The sequence below is a fragment of the Astyanax mexicanus genome, chromosome 19, assembly GCF_023375975.1.
Source record: "Astyanax mexicanus isolate ESR-SI-001 chromosome 19, AstMex3_surface, whole genome shotgun sequence".
Classification (NCBI taxonomy): Eukaryota; Metazoa; Chordata; class Actinopteri; order Characiformes; family Acestrorhamphidae; genus Astyanax; species Astyanax mexicanus.
In genome coordinates, this window is record NC_064426.1 from 42616034 (window position 1) to 42637836 (window position 21803).

The 21803-nt window shown below is 40.2% G+C and overlaps 1 protein-coding gene across 3 annotated transcripts in view; it reads right to left on the reverse strand.

The window, feature by feature from the left end:
- Nucleotides 1–21803, reverse strand: part of cep112 (centrosomal protein 112) — a 213735-nt gene that overhangs the window by 183474 nt on the left and 8458 nt on the right. For all 3 annotated transcript variants that reach the window (XM_049468124.1, XM_049468123.1, XM_049468125.1), the window contains exons 4-8: nt 20348–20426; nt 17022–17102; nt 13638–13685; nt 13431–13514; nt 4732–4818 (exon numbers count right to left, since the gene is read on the reverse strand). In XM_049468124.1, coding sequence (XP_049324081.1) covers nt 4732–4818; nt 13431–13514; nt 13638–13685; nt 17022–17102; nt 20348–20426 — 379 coding nt within the window. The remainder of the gene's footprint in view (nt 1–4731; nt 4819–13430; nt 13515–13637; nt 13686–17021; nt 17103–20347; nt 20427–21803) is intronic.

Sequence of the window (21803 nt, forward strand, 5' to 3'; positions counted from 1 at the left end):
CCCCGAGGAAACAGCGTTTTCGTGTTTTTTGTCTCGTAAGTCGCAGTGTTTTTGTACGTCTTTGTCGTGCGTTCACGTCCTGAAACGCACCTACAGCCGTGAGTTTCTGCTTTTCTGAGTCGGCAGAAACTCACTTTTGGAGGCTTTTTGGAGGCTCCCGCCTCACACGGAAAGCCCTCCGTCTCCGAGGACCAGCAGACTGCGAGACAGCCCCATCCATCAGGCTGTGAGGATGCTGAACTCTCTTCCTGCTCTACCCCCCATCCCAATCCTGCCCCCAGCACACACTCACTCAGCATCCTGACCCCCCACTAATAAAGTACTGAAACTCTGCACTACAATGCACAAAGTACTGGTCCCTTCCAAACGGACTTGCACTACACAACACCTGCACTACTGATATACTTGCACTGTCAATACGCAGTTTAATTCCACTTAATTAAACTGTGAACTTTAAGGACTTACGCACCCATTCACTTTACCAGCCTTAAGCTATATACCATATACCGTATTTGCACTACTGTTATTTACTATTTATACTGTCATTCCATCTCAATCACCATCAATATTGCACTATTGTCTTACGCATGTTTATTGTGTCTTGCTGTATTGAACATATAGTGTCTCCCACTCTTTTATATTATAATTATAAATCTATTTTTACTTATTTACTTATATTTATATATCTATTCCTCCCCCACACCACTGCACCTTGTTTTTGTCTCATGTATGTCTATTTGTGTCCCTGCTGTATTGTACACATAGTGTCTCCCATCCTCCTTTATTATATCTATTATCTGTACTTGCTGTAAAATTGGGAAGGAGAGTAACGTAATTTCAGTTCTCTGTATGTCCTGTACATATGCAGTATTGACAATAAAACTACTTGACTTGACTTGACTTAAAAGTACATTTTTTTTTACTTTCTGAAGTAAGATTACTAAAGTAAGATTTTTACTTTCTGGACCTGGGCTACACACCTCTGTGTGTGAGTAACTATAGGTTTAAATAGGATCTCCGGTGGATTTTGGTGTTTTACAGAGACTCTAAGACTAGGTCAGTGGCTGAACTGCACTTAGCAGGGCATTATTACACATGTTGTAAATTAACATATGACATTGCAAAGACTGTTATTAGTGTAAAAATATCTTTATTTTAAACCGTTTCTAACTGTTGTCTGTTTCACTGGTGTTGCAGTGCTGTTAGCCAATCAGAGACAATATGTTTGCATGTATGAATATTCATGAACAAGAGCTGCAATCCTATCATTTCTCCCCTCCGTCCACTCCTCCACCGGACTAAAGCAGCGTTATACCAAAACACCAGAGCACTTTTTTATTCCTCAAAAAAAACGATCACATGGCATTCATTCATACTAGAGACACAACTACACATTTGAATAAAATCCCAATGTCTTAACTATCTAAAATATGGTGAGATATGTGGTTTATTTATATAAATTCATTATATTTATTTTTACTGCTATAGGCTGTTCGACTGTGTGTTTTTTATATTATATTAAAATGTTCTACATTGTAGATTAATACTACAGTCATCCAAACTATAAGGAAAACAAATCAGAATATGTTTTATATTTCAAATTCTTCTTGTTTAGATGACAGTTTTGAACATCTCTGCTGGATTTTCTGAGTCAGTTTTATGAGGTAGAGTCACCTGGAATTCAGGATTTCAGTTAACAGCTGTGCTGAACTCATCAAGAGTTAATTACTTGAATTTCTTGTCTCTTAATAAAGTGTTTGAGAGCATCAGTTAAAGTAAAGTAGTGAAGAGGTAGAGTTACAGGTATACAGTGAATAGTGAATATTTGAGTAATGCTCTAATATCTCATATTATAAGAAAGATAAAAAAAACTATTAAACTAAGTAAAGAACAGTACAAAAAATATTTTAAGAAATAAAGGCCAGTTAATGCGAAAAAGACCATCAAAAATGTTATAATGATGAAACTGGCTCTTATCAGGACAGCCCCAGAAAAGGAAGAGCAAGAGTTCCCTCAGTTGCACTGCAAGATAAGTCAATCTGAAAGTCAAGAACTTTGATTTCAAGAACTTTGAAGCTGCAAGTAACCTTTGAAAGTGCAGACACAAAATATAGAAACATGAAAAATGCTATGATGATGGAACTGGCACTCATTAGGACCACCCCAGGAAGTGCTGTTGCACAGGATAAGTTCACAGGAGTTACCAGCCTCAGAAACTTCAATTTACTTGCAAGTTATTGACTGTAAACAGTTTTTGTTTCTCGGTGTTAAAGACAATATTAATATATATTGTTAATATATTAATATATTTACTTTACTAAAAATCTACTCAAGTACAAGTAAAAAATTAAAAAAGTACTCAATTTAAAATGTAATTTGAGTAAAAGTTGCATAGTTACTTTTATTTATTTGATGTAAAAAAGTTCAAATCATAAATTAAATAATTATTAAATTAAATAATTTGGATTTTCAGGCAGTATTTGTTCAGATTGTTGTTGTTTGTTCAGATTGTTCATTTGTCCACCCTATAAAACATTTTTAAGAACAAGTGTTATAGGTTTCTATAATCCATTTTTTTTTCTTTACTGTTAAAATGTTATGGTTATATATGTGACTATAAACCGTATTTTTATAGTTCAAGCAGATTGTTTAATATTTCCAATATAAACTTAAGGAAATATCATGAAAAACGTAAAATCATACAAAAAAATGTTGGTCCATGGAGAACAAAACTTTTTTTTTTTTTCTTTAATTTAGACAATTAGTTTTTTCCCCAGCATTTCATTTGTTACTCAATAAAGGGGAGTTTTCCAATGTAGCGAAATAAATTACTTGTGTCAAAATGAACTTGAGTAAAAAATTTAAAAATTTTAAATTACCTATTTTAAAAGTTACTTTAAAAAATACAAATTACTCATAAAATGTACTCAATTACAGTAACGTAAGTAAATGTAATTAGTTATTTTCCACCTCTGTTTATTTGTGATATCAGAAGCAGTGCAGTGTAAATTGTGTGTTGTTTAAATGTGTATTATTCAATATATATATATATATATATACACACACAGGCCTGTTCCTCCACACACTCTCTACCACAGACCAATAAACTAATGTATAATTCATATAAACCCTAATTAAAATCTCCTCCGTCCACCTTCACACAGAAACAGAAAGCCCAGCTCAAACCTCCTGCTTTAATTCAGACATCTGAAGCCATTAGCAGAGCTTGGGCATGTTATGCAAATTGGATTGGACACGGATACATGGATTGGTTGCAATCAGCGTATAATTAAGAAGCTTTTCCGTTGTAATAGTGCACACAATAGTGCGGACAGGCTGGAAACCTCCATACTCTCCTGTAGCACTAAATTTACTAATCTAAAGTACTGCATTTTATATATGTGTATATATATAGAAATTATAACAAGGGTCGGCAATTAAGTTTGATATTTCCAAGCCATTATGTGGTGGCCACAAAAAAAACAGTTTTGTAAAATGAATTGTAATAGAGAATTGTAATACAGACTAGTAGCTCTCCAGCCCAGAGGGTTGTTGAACCCAATTGCAGAACAGTTGATTTTATAGCAGGTAAACACAAGAAAAAAGGAAAACATAAATAACCCGTGTCGTCAGGGTCGCGCTCCAATACACTACCGCTGCCCTGGCTAGTGAATTGGGACGCGGCCGGGAATTAAAAAACGCCCTTATAAGGAGATAAGGAATCCAAGAACGGGTGGAAAAACAAGAACGAGTGGAAACTAAAGTCACGCCGAGCGCGACAGAGAGAGAGACAGGGGAGGAATATAAACAAAAGCTCACCAGAGAAGCATTTTTTTTTTTAAATACAAATATATATATTTTCATTGTCGTTCATTATAGTTCAAACAACTTCACAGGCCAGATGTTTCATGCTCGTGAGCCACATCTGGCGCATTAAGTAACACTAGTAAGGAACAGGGGTTTCGCCATGTTCCCCTTCTACGTAAGTAGATAGGTAAAGCTATGTTAAGTAAACAAAACTGTGACTGCTAAAGAAAAACATTTAAGTTAAAACTTTGTAAGTTAAACGAGTGCTGGATGTTAATCTAAACAGATTTCTTTTCTGAAAACTGTTTATTTAGGTGAGTGAAGCGCTTCCATTTATTTACACTAAGCTTAAATTTCCAGATTTCCACTAAGGCTGGGTGCAGCAGCATTAGCATTAGCATTAGCCGTTAACCTCTAGCACTAGCTGTGGTTAGCACTAGTAAAATGAGAACCCGGAGTGTTCCAGTAAGCCAGGGCGATATTAGCTAGCGGTTCATCCCAAGTAGCTTGTTTTAACACAGTAAACATGCAGACACTTCTAAACGGCAAAAGAGCTAACACTTAGTGCGATTAGCAGGTAATGCTAATGCTGCTCCAGCAGTTCTAGCTGGGGTTAGCAGCAGGCTACAGGCCGATAATACTCACCTCTGATCCTCTAAAGAGCTAGACACTTAAAGAGGTTAGCGGCTAATGCTACTGCTGCTCCAGCCTTAGTGATGGAGAAACTTTACTGAAACTCCTGTATAACTCTGTACTTCAGTGGAGTGTCTTTACTGCTCCTTAATACCTGACTGATAGAATTCATACATAAGGAGCACCGGATTATAAGCAGCTCTGATGATTTTTGGGAAAATTAAATGATTTTAGGTATGCCTTATAGTCTGAAAAATATGGTATAAAATAAAGTTAAATAGAGTTAAATACCTTCTGAACATCTGTATCATGTTTCTGCTGCAGCTTCAGTCTTTCCTCCTGATGTTTCGCTTCCAGAACTTTACTCCTCATTTCAGTCTGTGGGAGAAAAAACAGAGTCCTTCTAATTTAATGCTTATTTTTCTTTAATTCTTTAGTTGATTAATATTAAACGTTGAAAACATATGGAACTTGTTAGCTAAAAATCATTAAACAAGACAAAATATGTTTTATAGATTAGCTTCTCCAAAGTAGCACCTTTTGTCTGTTTTCACTCCTTCTTTCGTCTGCACTGTTTAAACAGCAGCAGAGCTTCTGAATATATCTACACTGATGGGCGTGGTGTTCTGGAAATGAGGTGTGTTCAGGTACATTTCTGGAGTTTTGCTTGTTTATCTTGGTAACAGAAAACACAGGAGCTTCACTGACTGAATACAACCTAGACAGACGCCAACAGTCAGACGTTCATCGCTATCTTTGCACCCTGCTCTGTGTCGCTCGTCTGCTTCCCGCTTTTTGCACGTTGCAGTGACAAATAAAGCCCTGCCATAGGAAATAAATAATCGCCTGTCGCTTTTCAAATTTGCATACAGGGTAAGGTGTACTTTTCCCGCTGTTACGATAGCCACGACACACCGACTCCCTGAATTAAGCAATATGCTGCACAGTGCACGATCGACAGCTAGTCTATAGATCACTAAAATAGCAATATGTGTTTTTACCAACACAATACATCCCTATGTGAGATTCACTCGAGTAAAAGTCACATCTGAGTTCGGCATACAATTATACAGAAAGTTTTGTTTCGATAACATTGTGAATAAATCACAAAGAGAACAGAGAAAAGAATTCAGAACTCGGACCATCTGCTCAGTCAGTCAGCCTGAGACCGCTCAGCTCCAGCGCAGACAGGTAGATAAAGATACCAAACACCTTTACAGAAACGCTACAGAGACAAAGTGATGAACCCACGCTCATCTGACGCTCATTAGCATTTCAATACGCTTCTTTGTTTAAAGGCAGAACTCAGAACTTCAGAGTGGAAGCGTTGAGCCCAGCTGTAGCTGCGTTCACTGAGCAACGCCCACGTCAATATTCACACCGGAGAGAACAGGAGCCCGAGCAGTGATTAGAACCGCTCAGAACCCCTTTAGAACCCCTCAGAACCGCTAGGAACTACTAGGAACCACTCGGAACTGATCAGAACCGCTAGGAACTGCTAGGAACCGCCAGGAATTGCTAGAAACCGATGAGAACCGCTAGGAACCACTAAGAACTGCTCAGAACCGCTAGGAACTACTAGGAACCACTTGGAACTGATCAGAACCGCTAGGAACTGCTAGGAACCACTGGGAAAAGCTTAGAGCCGCTTAGAACCGCTCTGAAACTAGGAACTGCTCAGAACCACTAGGAACTGCTCAAAACCGCTAGGAACCACTAGGAACTGCTCAAAACCGCTAGGAACTGCTCAGAACCACTAGGAACCACTCAGAACTAATCAGACCCGCTAGGAACCGCTCAGAACCACTCAGAACTGATCAGAAGCACTAGGAACGGCTCAGAACTGCTAGAAACCGCTCAGAACCGCTAGGAACCACTCAGAACCGCTAGGAACCACTCAGAACCGCTAGGAACCACTCAGAACCTCTAGGACCTACTAAGAACCACTAGGAACCCCTAAGAACCACTTGGAATCACTAGGAACCGCCAGGAATCGCTAGGAACCGATCAGAACTGCTAAGAACCACTAAAAACAGATCAGAACCGCTAGGAACCACTGGGAACTGCTCAGGACTGCTAGAAACCATTAGGAACCACTAGGAACTGCTCAGAGCCGCCAGAACCGCATAGAAACACTTAGCCGGCCCCTCCAACGCAGCTCAATACTTCTGAGCTCAAAAGTTCAACAGCTTTCTGAGACGAGTTACAGCAATCCTCCTCCAGGCCTTTCAGCCGTACAAAGAGACATAGACAGAGTAATACAGGAACACACAGATACAGCAGTGCTGCTGGAGTTCTTAAACACTGTGTCCATCTACTAGCACCAAACCAACCCAGTGGGGCGGGAAGTGTGCAGGTGTGATGGATCACAGTATAAACAAATAGGGAGTCAGAATGGTATATGTTTATACTTCTCTACATCCAATCAGAATCAGATTCACTCTATCTGGATGGAGAGATTTATCTGGATAGGGGTTTTATTCTTTTTTTTCCTTTTTTCCTTTATCTCTGATAATAAGAAAGTGTTTAGAAACAGAAATTAACGTTAACTCACAATGAAGTAAAAAAAAAAGAGTTTATTTGTTTTCCTCTTCACTCGAATCATCAAACTGGAGTGAGAGTTAGTCCTGCAACACAACCAGCAGCTCCAGAAACATGTGACCAGTTTCTAAACCAAATCAGACCAATGAGCTGCTTCAGCTCCAGATCTTCACTGCTTTACTGCAGGGTTTAAACAGCCCTGAAAAACAGCAATCAGGAGCCTGAATCACTGATCTCTGATCAGCCAGCAGAGCAGCACTCAGAATAACTCAGTACTGAATAAACCACTTCTATATCAATCTGCCTGTCTGTCTGTCTGTCTTTCTATCTGTCTGTGTGTCTGTCTGTCTGTCTAGCTGTTAAACTGTCTGTCTTTCTGTCTAGCTGTCTGTCTAGCTGATTAACTGTGTGTCTGTCTATCTATCGGTCCGTCTATACATCCAGAGGAATTCTAGAGGAACTGCATTTACATCTATCTATCTTTCTGTCTGTTTGTCTGTATGTGTATCAGTCTGTCTTTCTGTCTGTCTGTCTGTCTATAGGAGTTCTAGAGGTGCAAAACTCTTGTTAACTGCTTTTCCTTCACTTCATCTCTGTCTGTCTGTCTGTGTATCTGTATTTCAGTCTGTCCGTCTATCTGTCTGTCTGTCTATTGGTGCTAAACTCTTGTTAACTGCTTTTCCTTCACTATCTGTCTGCCTGTCTGTCTGTTGGTATGTATGCCCATCTGTGTATATGTCTGTCTCTCTGTCTGTCTGTAGGAATTCTAAAGGTACTGAGTTCTTGTTAACTGCTTTTCTATCTGTCTGTATGTCTGTCTGTAGCTATTTGTGTCTGTCCATCCATCTATAGGAGTTCTAGAGGTGCTGAGCCATTGTTAACTGTTTTATCTATCTATCTATCTATCTATCTATCTATCTATCTATCTATCTATCTATCTATCTATCTATCTATCTCTGTCTGTATGTCAGTCAATCTGTCTGTCTGTTTATAAAAGTTTCTACCTCTCCATCTCTCTGTCTGTCTGTCTGTCTGTCTGTGTGTCATCTATATGTAGGTCTGTTTGACTGTCGGTTGGTTGACCCCACACGTGGCACTGGGAGCAGATAGTGTATACACCTTGAGCTTATTCACCTGAGCTTTTAGACTTTATTTTACCAAACAAACTATACTGAACACGCGGAGCAAGCGCACCTGAATCCAGAAAACGAGTGTAGTGTGAAAAATCACTTTAAAGCCCAAACCAGCCGTAGTATTAGGGTGTAAAGTGAACATGGCATGGTCTTTGATGATAAAAAAAAAGAAAAAAAATCTAATTTTTATGGTTTCTGTGTGTTAGCTGCAGTTCTGGCTTTTACATCGCGTCCTGTTTGCAGATGCGCCAAGATACACTTCAATATCTCCCTCGTTTAGTCTTGTATATCTGTGTTTTTAACCGGGGCAGGATGTTCACATTATCAGTATCAAATAGATGAACTTGTTGAGCGAGGGGTCCTTTTACCTCTCGTGTTCGATGTTTATCCAAATACAGGGCTGTTTCTACCCAATCGCTTTTTCTCCACTTTTAAAAAGAACAGAGATACACCTGCGCCGCGGCGCCAACGCGCTCCCCAGGGAAGAGCGTGCAACTGATGGAGCGATGGTGGCGGTTTCTGTTTCCAAAAAGAAAAAGCTTCTTTCTCTTTCTTCATTTGCTCTTTCTTTCTATCTCTTTCCCCTCCTTCACTTCCCACCACCTCCACCTCCACCTTCACTTCCATAAGAGACGTGGAAGCAGAACGTCAGAGAGCAGCATCGTCTCTGCGAGGATGACTCTGAGGAAGCTACATGTCATTCATTTTGCCGTGAAACTGTGAAAAATCTTCTACCACTCCATACACCCCCATTAAAGACCTGGAGGTGCACGTTGCCTGCTCGTCTGACGCACCGTCGCTCTCAAAACGCGAGTTTTTCTCTCTGTCTCTGATGTAGTTTGACAAACTTTGCTCAAAAGGTGGCTTTTGGAGTCGCTACGAACAACAACAACAACAACAACGGAGAAAATAAAAAAAACACAGATAAAACAGAGAACCGTGGAGAACCGCCCACACCGTCGTCTGCTCTGGAAGCTGCCGTTTGATTGCTTGGCTTCAATCGGCGCCGGCGTCTCCTCCGACAGGTCTCCTGTGGTCTCCGCGATTGCACAAGAAGAAAAATCGCAGGCAGGAATCAAAAAAGGCAGCGAGGCGAAGCTTTGCGAGGCTTGGAGGAAGTAGGGCAGATTAAGGTGGCTAAGTGTGGGTTTTGTTGAAGCTGGTTCTCATGAGAACCGAGCAGCGCCGCATCTCCTCACATCTCCTCACATCTCCTCACATCCCCCATCAATCCGTCTCCCTCGAGATGCTTCTCTGCCCTTTGGAGGAAACAACCTGCTTTAAATTCCACCCAGAACATTCCAGAAGTGTTTGCTAGCATCAGATATCTTCATTTAATAAAATAACCTAACTGAGGTCTTCGGTGAGGCGTATACTTGTATTATACTGTATTATTGGAGTTCACACTAGCAGATGACAGAGCGACAGGTAGCCAATGGATCAATGACCATTGAGATGGGAGCAGCTACTTGATTTATGCCCTGTTGGCACCTCTAAACAAACTGAACGTCCCAGAACTGTTAGCTAAATCATTTCTTACAGGATTTTAAGATTTTTAGCCACGATTTTGAGACATGTGACAAGTGATAGACCGACAGAGCGTCAAGCAACAAATCTATTAGTTTTTTTTTTTTTGCTAGCACCAAATATCATTATTAAAGAATATATGACGCACCTATTCATGATATTATTGATTAACTCTGCGTTCACACCAAAATTATATATGAGTACAAGATTTGTAGCCACGATTTAGAGTGACAAGCAACAAACTGTGCCTTATCCAGAAACACAGGACATATGTAAAGTTCCTGACCAATGACTGAGATGAGAGCAGCTACTCGATTTACAAGATATTTTCACTTAATACACAAGCAGACGACGAAGCAACATGTGGCCAATGAATCAATGACCATTGAGATGGGAGCGGCTACTCGATTTATGCCCGATATTAATGATATTAACTCTGCATTCACACTAATATTTATAGGAGTAAAAGATTTATAGTCACGATTTAGAGTGACAAGGAGTAAGGCAACAATGCGACAAGTGACGAACTGAGCCCTATCTAGAACTACAGGACACATGAGATGGGAGCAGCTACTTGCTTTATGCTCTGATGGCACCTTCAAACAAACTTCGGTGAGGTGCCTACTCACTGTATTACTGGTATTAACCCTTCGTTCACACTAGTAGACGACAGATTGACAGGTGGCCAATGGGCCAATGACTGAGATGGGAGCGGCTACTCGATTTACACCCTGATGGCACCTCCAAACAAACTCTGCACTTTGGACTCAACATTCTACTTTAAATTCCCCCAGAATGCTCCAGAACTGTTTGCTAGTGTCAGATATCTTCATTTAATGGCTTACTGAGGTTTTCAATGAGGTCCCAAGTCACGATATTAACGGTATTAACCCTGCGTTCACACTAGCAGATGACAGAGCGACAGATGGGCAGTTATTTTCTATGAAAATATAAACTTTGTAGACACGATTTGGCAAGTCAGAGTACACTTTTGAGTATTTATTGAAAACTGGTGTAAGGAATGCAAGTGTAATGCTAATGACTGTAAAAGCTAATACAGGGTCAGATCGAGAAAATGCAGGGATTGCGCGAGCGCTCATTTACCCCAATTCCGAGTCTTTCGGGAGGTGTAATTTAGTGTCTAATGGAGCTATTACACCACTCTACAACAATATTTGGGGATAATTATGTTCCAATGATGATGAATACTCAGAATCCTGCTCAGAGTTCAAGGAAGCTTCATTTTGTGCAAAATAACCAAAATTAAGAGACAAAGCTGTTTTCAAATGTAAGAATTTTGGGGTGATTTCTCTTAGAAATGCATTTTTATAGCTGTAACAGCACTTTTATTCTAATTAATTTAGTTAATTTTCCTTCTTTTAGATATATTGTCTTTAAAATCATGTTTTAATTAAGCTTTATTCTTATTTTCTTTCCATTTTATTGTTATTTTCTTACGTTTATGTGAGTTTCTTTGTATTTTCTAATTTGTAAAGCACTTTGAATGATCATTGTGTATGAAAGGTGCTATATAAATAAACTTACCTTGTCTTGTTTTTCCTTAAAAACTTTTTACTGCAGAGAAAAAATATATATTTTGTATCCTGGAATGTATAAATTATGTCAATATTTGTAAAAACCATTAGCAACAGTTTCTGTAATTTTAGAACTATCCACATACTGTTGTTATGTGGATATAACTCTGTTAAATACTATTTATAACTGCTAGAATACAGGATACGTACAGAAAATCTAATTTTCTTTTACCAGAAATGTTCTATCCGTCATTAATCAGATAAGTAATGTTATATTTAATGATTTTAAAGTAGATTAATAGACACATAAGCGTAAATTCCTTGATGTGACGTGATGTGAGGAGACACACTGATAACATTCTACAAACCAATCAGTGTAAAGTATAAATAGACTCCGCCCCCATAGGTGATGATGGCAGGATGTAGTAAAGTCAGTAAACTGCAGTGTGAACCTGAACAAAAACTATCCAGACTAAATACAGAACTATTCTCAGACTTTTTTAAGGATTTTAAGGATTTTAAGGACCTTCAGACAGTCTGGGTATTAAACAGGTGAGATAGTTGGAATGCAATATATGATGCAACAGAGTTGAGAACATATATAACGTTACAGCGAAGCTCATTTGCATATCGAAACTTTCCTGACCGCTCAATTATAGATAACTTCAGACTCGTTCTTTCTTATTGTTCTCTGTAAAAGAATAGAACTCATCCCTCCAGACTAACACTTCAATAGCAGGTGACGCCATCGCTTACAGATAACAGACCACCATCATCTCAAACACAGAGAGAGAGAGAGAGAACGCAACAGAGTGAAAGATTTCTTTCTTTTCTTCTGGAACAGAATATCGTAGAGCTGTAGGAGCAGAATAAATCTGTCTGTGGAGGATTGGAGGGTTTTTGTGGAAGAAAAGTGTCTAGAAATGAGAACAGAAGCAGTGTAACTTCACCAGCCCCCTTAAATTTCTCCCCCGCCACCTTAAATTTACCCAAGTCCCCTTACATTTACTTGCCATCCCCTTAAATTTACCTTACACCCCCTTAGATTTACCCCACACCCCCTTAAATTTACCCCACACCTCCCTAAATTTACCCCCAGCCCCATCATATTCACCGCCTGCCACCTTAAATTTGTTCTGTCTCCTTAAATTCACCCCATCCTCTTAATTTCACCCCGTGCCAACTTACTTGTTGCCCCTTTACATTTATCCCACACCTCCTTAAATTTACCCAAATCCCCTTAAACTCAACCCCAGCCCCCTTATATTTACCCCTGCCACCTTAAATTTGTCATTTCCTTTTAAATTCACTTGCAGTTTCTCTCAATTTAAACTTGCAGCCCCCTTAAATGCACCAGGTCTCCTTAAATGCAGCACCCATTTGCTTAATTTTACCACCAGCCTCCTTAAATTTACCCCATCCTCTTCATTTTACCCCTGCACCCTAAATTGACTCGTCACCCCATTTAAATTTACCCCACACACCCTTAAATTTACACATGTCCCCTAAATGTACTCCCAGCCCCCTTATATTTACCCCCTGCCACCTTAAATTTACCAAAGTCCTCTTAAATGCACCTGCCATCCCCTTACATTTACCCCACACCCCCTTAAATTTACCCAAGTCTCCTTAAATTTACTTTCTGTCCCCTTAAATCTACCCCAAACACCCTTAAATTTACACCACACCCACTTAAATGTCTCCAAATCTCCTTAATTCTTAAATCATCTTAAATTTGCCCGCCCTCTTAAATTTAAAGCTTGTCTACTTAAATTCACCTACGGCCTCCTTATATTTACCCCCTCCACTTAAACTTACCCCAATAAATAAACCAAAATAACGCACAACTGACTGCTACGAAAATCAGAATGGAGTTAGGTCTCAAATAGGCAGATATGTAAACGATTACAGGTGTGGTCTGATTACAGTCACTGGGTAAACTGCTGCCCCCACTACCCTGTATAAAGGCTGGTCCCTGTATCAGAAGCTGGTCTGGGTAGAGTACCTCTTGGTGAGAGACGGGTGGACGAGCCTCTACGACACATTCGAGACATTCTACCCAGTTGAGAAACTTTGAGAGGGGACTTATCATTGGACTGAGAGAAGCAGGATGGTCGAACCATATTATCATGTTTATGAAGCAGCTGGGGCTCAGCAGCTTCAGCTTCAACATACGAGTGTAGAGCTACAGGATCTACAGGCCCAGCTGTAGCAACATCTGTGGGTAAACTCTAGAACCTGCAGGTTTCAGTACCTCTTTATTGGGTAGGAGTGCTGATGCTCTCTCCTCAGCACCGGTACTGCTGATACTCTTTACTAGGCTGGACTTGGGGTGAATCTGTTAGAAAGAGAGAGAGAGATAGAGAGAGAGAGTGAGAGAGAGATAAAGGATGAGCTCACTGTAAAAGATCAAAGCATCCCCTCTTCCCGCCCTCTTCCACGAGGGATCTTCAGCACTTACTGGAGATAGGGGGATCGGGTTCTCCCGCAGATACCGTGGATCTTCAATCTGCCGAAATAAAACAATCACGCTTTAACTCTCCTTCTCTCTAAGCAATACACAACACAAAACACACACACACACACACACACACTGTCCGAATCTGCCCCGCCCCCACCCACACCTAATACACATTTTTATACATCATAAACCATCCAGGGCCTTTTCAATGGCCGGCTCCTAAACTCGCTGTTCCCTAAACTGTAGCAGGAACTTGTAGCAGTGAGGACACTGCATTCTTAGATAGAGAGATGGACAAATAGATGGGTGGGTTAGGGGGTGGATAGACAGACAGACAAACAGACAGAAAAATGGACGAACAAACGGACAGACAGACAAACAAACGCACAAACAAACAGACAGACGAACAACCGGACAGACAGACAAACAAATGGGTGGGTAAGTGGGTGGATAGACAGATGGACAGACAGACAGACCGGTGGGTAAATGGGTGGACAGACCGATGGACAGACAGATAGACAGACAAATAGATGGGTGGGTAATTGGGTGGATAGACAAACAGACAGACAGACAAATCAATGAACAAATGGACGGGCAGACAGAAAAATATATGGGTAGGCAAGTGGGTGGATAGATGGACAGATACATGGGTATAGATAGACAGACAGACAGATAGACAGATAGATAGATATATAGGTAAGTGGGTAGACAGGCAGACAGATAGGTGGGTAAATGGCTGGATAGATGTATGGACGGACAGATGGTCAAAGGGACATACAGACGGACAGACAGACAAATATATGGATGGGTAAGTGGCTGAAAGGGTGGATGGAAAGATAAATAGATTAATGTACAAAATTGATGGTACCCTTAGGAAAATCGCTCCTAATAAAAAATGACTAAACATATAACATGAAAATCACATATAGTATTTAAATTGTGATTCTGCAGAATCATTTTAAAAATCAAACTAAATAAACTGGCCCTTTCTTTAATGGAAGGATTCCAACAATTTTCTGAGTTCTGGTAAAATAACTCAACACACAGACATTAATGTCTAAACCGCTGCAACAAAAGTTCCGCTTCTCACATCCTCAGAGAGTTATTTGCCATGAGGTGGCATGTTGAATATCCAGTGGCCAGTATGAGAGAACGGAATCCAGAACAACAAATTTAAAGTGAACCAATCACAGTTGCCGTGTTCTGTAGGTACGTTTCTGGAGAAAGTGTATGTCAGGTTTCAGTGTGAACTCAATCAGAGTGGAGAGCTGAGAGCAGCGCAGCCGAGTACGATCTTCAGATTCGGATTTAGACGCTTCATAAATCAGTTTGATGCCAAATCAGCTCTCAGTCAGAACCGCGGTGCTCTGCGTTATCTGAGCGTCTGCAGGCCGGAGCGTGAGGTGAGGTGAGGTGCGGAGCTTCACGTTGGAGCTGATGGTGGGGGAGATTACTCCAGCATCGACCCGAACCACACCTGTAAACACCCCCACCTGCTGCTTATCACACTGTAAGTCCCGTACGTCCCCTACGTCCTGCGCCCTGATAACACAGAACCAGCACAGGAACACTCGCCCTGAACAGTCCTGAGATACTGCACCTCTACAGGGTTCAGAGCAGAACTGCACCATATATACTTACAGTATCACAATAAAAGTGAGTGTATGGATGTAAGATAATCGATTGTTTAATGAGTGGAAAGTTTGATGGATGGATGGTTGGATGGATGGATGGATGGATGGATGGATGGATGGATGTTTATGTCTAATTAACCTTAGCAAAATGTTTATGTATGCATTGATGTAAATTGATCAATTTTGTTTTGTTTTTCAATTAATCAATTAATCAAATCATTAGTCTCTAAATTTACTAAATAGAAAACCTCTGGAATATAATCAAGAGGAAGATGGATGATCACAAACCATCAAACCACCAAACTGAACTGCTTGAATTTTAGCACCAGGAGTAAAGCAGCATAAAGTTATCCAAAAGCAGTGTGGATTGATGGATGGATGGATGGGTGGGTATGTGGATTGATGGATGGATGGATGGATGGATGGATGGATATGTGGATTAATGGATGGATGGATGGATGGATGGATATGTGGATTGATGGATGGATGGATGGATGGATGGATGGATATGTGGATTGATGGATGGATGGATGGATGGGTATGTGGATTGATGGATGGATGGATGGGTATGTGGATTGATGGATGGATGGATGGATGGGTATGTGGATGGATGGATGGATGGATGGATGGACGGATGGATGGGTGGGTATGTGGATTGATGGATGGATGGATGGATATGTGGATTGATGGATGGATGGATGGATATGTGGATTGATGGATGGATGGGTATGTGGATGGATGGATGGATGGATGGATGGATGGGTATGTGGATTGATGGATGGATGGATGGATGGATGGGTATGTGGATTGATGGATGGATGGATGGACGGATGGATGGATGGGTATGTGGGTGGATGGATGGATGGATGGGTATGTGGATTGATGGATGGATGGATGGGTATGTGGATTGATGGATGGATGGATGGATGGATGGATGGATGGATGGGTATGTGGATGGATGGATGGATGGATGGATGGATGGACGGATGGATGGGTGGGTATGTGGATGGATGGATGGATGGATGGATGGGTATGTGGATTGATGGATGGATGGATGGATGGATGGATGGATGGATGGGTGGGTATGTGGATTGATGGATGGATGGATGGATGGATATGTGGATTGATGGATGGATGGATGGATATGTGGATTGATGGATGGATGGATGGATGGGTATGTGGATTGATTGATGGATGGATGGATGGATGGATGGATGGATGGATGGATGGATGGACGGATGGATGGGTATGTTGATTGATGGATGGGTATTTTGATGGACGGATGGACGGTTAAGTGAATGGAAAGCTGAAAAGAGATTAAATATCGTTAAATGAGTTGAATGACAAGTGAGTGGATGGATGGATGGATGGATGTATGTATGGATGATAAATGGTTAAGTGAGTGGAAAGATGGATGGACGGATGGTTAGTGATTAGATGGATGGATTTATGTATGCATGGATAAATGAATGGATGGGTAAGTGAGTGGATGGATGAATGGATTATGTATAGTTAAGTAAGTGAAAAAGATGGATGGATGGATAGATGGATGGATGTGTTAGTGAGTATATTAATGGAAAGGTGAGTGGATGGATGGATGGATTATCATAGGAGGAACATTAGGAAACTCTACAACTCTCTACATGCTGAGATGGTGAGCATGTTACAGCTGAACACACTACCTCTCTCTGTGTAGATCAATACATATTACCTGTATCAGTTTATCAGGACTTAAAAATGATCATTTTACCCCGAGGTTCCAGCTGTTGAGCCGAGCTTCTAGGTCACTGTCCTCCAAGCTGGAGACGGGCTGTTTTCTGTGCCGGCCATCCTGTAAAATACAGCGAGTAACAGAGAGAGAAAATTAAAAAAATATATATATATATATACATGCTGCATTTCTAACTCTGCTGTGCACCAAACAAATCTACTGAGCACCTGAGCAGCCTCTGGCTACTGCGCCTGCGCAGATCTCCTTATCTCCTAATCAGAGCATATCTTTCGCACTAGCACAACCGAGCAGCAAGCTGATTGGCCCTTATTCTTAATGCCAGGCCTTCTCCTTATCGCATACAGATATTTAGTTTTTTAGCTCAATCTCTCAGCTCTAACACTCACACAAAACCCCACACTATAACACTGAAGGCGGTTTTGGCGGGTGCGAGGCTGGAACTCTGAGAGCAGCTTGTTGCACGATCACTAATTCACTTTTCACTCCTTCATTTGGGCCCAGCTGCAGAGCGCCTGGGGAGAACTGGCCCAGTCCCTCCGATCCGACTTCAAAGTGAGGGAGATGCGTGTGAATTATGGATTTGGGGAGGAATGCTCTGCTCTTTATAAAGGCCGGTTCTGAATGATTGCAGCGGTTTCAGTCCAGCCAGCGCGAGAATTAATCAACATCTACAGCTGCTCTGCTGCTCTCACACACTCCAACTTTCACAAACACACGAGAGAGAGAAGCAGAACGTCCAAAAATATATAAATATATTTATAGAATTAAATATTTGGAAAGAGATATATTATACTATGTATAAATATCTGTAGACACCCGTTTCAATACACTCTAATGCTTTTAAACTACGAGGGACCACATAAAGAATCATGTAGAGACTTAAGAGTATTAAACAAACTCTTATGAACATATCCGGGGCAACAGAGGTAACTCTTACTCTTCTTTTTCTGGGGCAACCCTGATGAGTGCCAGTTCCACCATCATAACATTTTTAATTAAACATAATTTAAACATATGCTGTTTGTATTACATTAAACAAAACACTAAATTGCATGTAGGAACCACAAAAAATAATAAAAGAACACGGCTTGCCGCTAACGTTAGCATGTCAGCTTGCTCGCCAGTAGGGTTGCAACGGTATGAGATTTTCACGGTATGATAACCGTCTCAGAAAATACCACAGTATCACGGTTATCACGGTATCACAGTTTGTTACATATATTATTAAACTGACCCTTAAAGAAATGACAACAAAGGTTTTTTGTTCAATTAACTATTTATTGTAGAAACCTGGAACAATTATATAGATAATGTCTCCTTAAAAAAAATAAGCTGTACACCATCAGGTGAAGGAAACCAGGTTTTTCCACTACTCTTAAGGGCATTAAGAGTGTATAAAAAAAAAAAATATATATATACACACATATACACACGTTACACACATTACATGTCCTCTAAGAAGTAAAGATCCTGTATTTTAAATATTCAGTACATCAGTTATTTAATATCTGATAAACTGAGCCTGGGTCAGTGTCTGATCAACGACTGTTGTAAACGTCCGTTTTACTGCCAAGTTGGTATATAAGCAGATACTGCAGAAAGAGGGGATTTATTTCTGACATGATCCTCACAATAGAGATTTCTATTTTAAGGCTTTCACACCGAGTCTGGTTTTAACATATGAAAAACAGGCACGTCAGAATTTGAAAATTAACGCATGTAAATGAATGGCGTCTTTCACATCCAATCCGGCCAGGACCTTTACACGGACACGTGAATCCGTCGTAGCACGCACTTCACGCCGGTACCTGCGTGCCCAAATTTCGGATAACTCAGCGCTTTTGCGGGCGCTTACCGCATGGGTTGTGCACGAATACAAAGAGGTTTTATTTAGGTTCAGATTAAAATTATAAACTAAACACATACTTTGCGCTGCACGGCGGGGTGGTGTTCTTGGAGATGGGAGAACAGGTTTGCCGTATGTCCATCTTTAGCTGTGACTTTACGGCCACATTGATTATAAATCGGATAATCATCCTCGGGTGCGTTCGGCGGGTCTCTGAAATAGTCCCACACTGCTGATTTTAGTTTAGCCTTTTTTTAGGCGGACGGAGATTTGTTTAGTCTGATGCACTTTCTGCTGTTCTCACCGCTGTGTGCTGAGTAGCTGAAGCGGAGCAGAGCTGTGCATGCGCGGGTGAGTTTCTCCGCTGGCTTGCCTTTTACCGGTAATAAGCAAACACACACGGTATGATAACCGTGCATTTTAATACCATGGTATACCGTGAAACCGGTTACCGCTGCAACCCTACTCGCCAGTAATCTTAGTTCACTCCCTGGTAATGTTAGCTAGCTTTCCACTAAATTTAGCATGTTAGCTAGTTCACTGCTAAAGTTAGCTAGCTCTCCGCTAACCTCAGTTCCCTCCCCGGTAATTTTAGCTAGCTCTCTGCTAAATTTAGCATGTTAGCTTGTTTGCTGCTAATGTTAGGTAGCTCTCCGTTAACCTTAGTTCTCTTCCAGTAATTTTAGATCGCTCTCCAGTAATCTTAGTTCACTCCCCGGTAATGTTAGCTAGCTCTCTGCTAAAGTTAGCATGTTAGCTAGTTCGCCGCTAATGTTTGCTAGCTCTCTGCTAAGCTTAGTTCTCTCCCCGGTAATGTTAGCTAGCTCTCTGCTAAAGTTAGCATGTTAGCTAGTTCGCCGCTAATGTTAGCTAGCTCTCCGCTAATCTTTCTTCTCTCCCTGGTAACGCTAGCTCGCTCTCTGCTAACCATTGTTATTTTCCCAGTTACGTTAGCTAGCTGTCCGCTAACCTTTGTTCTCTCCTCGGTAACATTAGCTAACTCTCTGCTAAGTTAGTATGTGTTTTCCCACTGGCATTAAAATTGAATGCCTACAATAAATTGAAGACAATTTAAGACCTTAATTACCTGGACTTTAATCAGGGTTCCTTGTGGGAGACAATAAATTCAAGTAATTAACTCTTGATGAGTTCAGCACAGCTGTTAACTGAAAGCCTGAATTCCAGGAGACTCTACCTCATAAAACTGACTGAGAAAATCCAGCAGAGATGTTCAAAACTAAGAGGAGCTACTTTAAAGAATGCAAAATATAAAACATATGTTTTACATTTGTTTAACTTTTTTATGTTTAATGTTTAGTAAATCATTCTAAAGGTGTTTCTTCGTATGGATGAGTTTAGTGTTAAAATCTACAATGCAGAACATTTTAAACTAATGAATAAACATAATTCAAGGCCAAATTTGGACTTTTATAACATCAAGTCATCCAGTCAGCTTTTATCTCTGTTTTTATCTCAGTTGTGTAGAAACTCTGCTCACCAGCGTGTCCTCGGTGTGTTTGAGAGGACTAGACGAGAAGGGTCTGGATGGAGATTTATCACTGAAAAGATTCCTTCTCCTGAAAAACAAACACAAAACAAAAACAGCAGATCTTACTGGATTTATCTTCCTATAACGGAAACTCTAAAGTTCTGAACGTCGGCACAGATCCATCACAAACTAGCAACAGGCTAAATTTTCATTAGCAATTTAAAGAACGTTCATCTGCACTCGTACATATGGGACACAGCTAACAATTTTTGGTCTGGTTTGAACACCAGAGGTCACAATAACGCTAGCGCAGTCCAGAGAGCCAGTGGGCGTAAGCAAATTTTAGCGTAAACAAATTTTTGCAATATATATATATATATATTATTGTTTATTACATTTTAGAAAGTTGAATAATATATTTTATTAACAAAACAAATAAAGTGTGTCTGTATATTTCAGTGTATATTGTGTCATGTGAACCCGTTCATGTTCATCTCACTTTAAGTGCGTATTCTCCTCTGTAGAGATTCTCTGCAGGGCATCACTAGTTCTGGTGTGTGTTTAGTTCAGGTGTGTTCTCGTGATAAATGTGTTTTATAAGTCTGTGATTTCCCACAGTGAGAAACTGTGTAATTTGTGACTCCGTGTCGCAGTATAAATTATCAAAAAGCCAAAAAGCTTATATATCCTATTGTCTCACCTTTCTATTAATTATTAAATTTCCATTACTATTTAAAATAATGTGATGTTACTGCATTATTAAATCATTATATCGTCAATATATCAGCAGCATTAAATTATCTTAAAATGAGAATAATATCATTTATAATTATAATTTTTAGGACAGTTTATCGTGTGTATAAATCATAGTTATTGTGTGATCTGTACTCTGATTGGTTGTGGAAGATGAGCAGAGCTGAGGAAGACGAGCAGAGCTGCAGACTGTAAACCTGCACTGGAGGCGACGGCGCAGCAGAGTTTGACAGGCATGGAGAATTCACTTCAGAGGCTAATTAATGCACGAGTTCAGCAGCTAATTACACATGCTAAACGCTAACGTCAACTCATTAAACTAATCCCTGCTCGCGCAAATCAAGAAGAACACAGAGAGAGCGAGGGGGGGGGGCTCAGGAGTGTGTGATATACAGTATAAAAACTTCAATTATTTGATATTTAGGTCTGTATTAGGGGTGTAACGATGCATCGGCATGTAAAAATTGACGATGTGCATCAAGAACATTGAGAAGAAACATTCTGTTTAATATGAAATCTCATGCAGTTCCACTGTTTGAACACTAGAGTTCACAATATTGCTAGTGCAGGCCAGAGAGTCAGTGGGCGTAAGCAAATTAAGGTGCATTGTTTATGTTTGCAGTTTAAATGCATGCAATAAGTACCCTGCTCTTTAGTTTTGTGTTAGATTTTCTTATGCATTATATTAATTATATATTGTATATAGTATTGA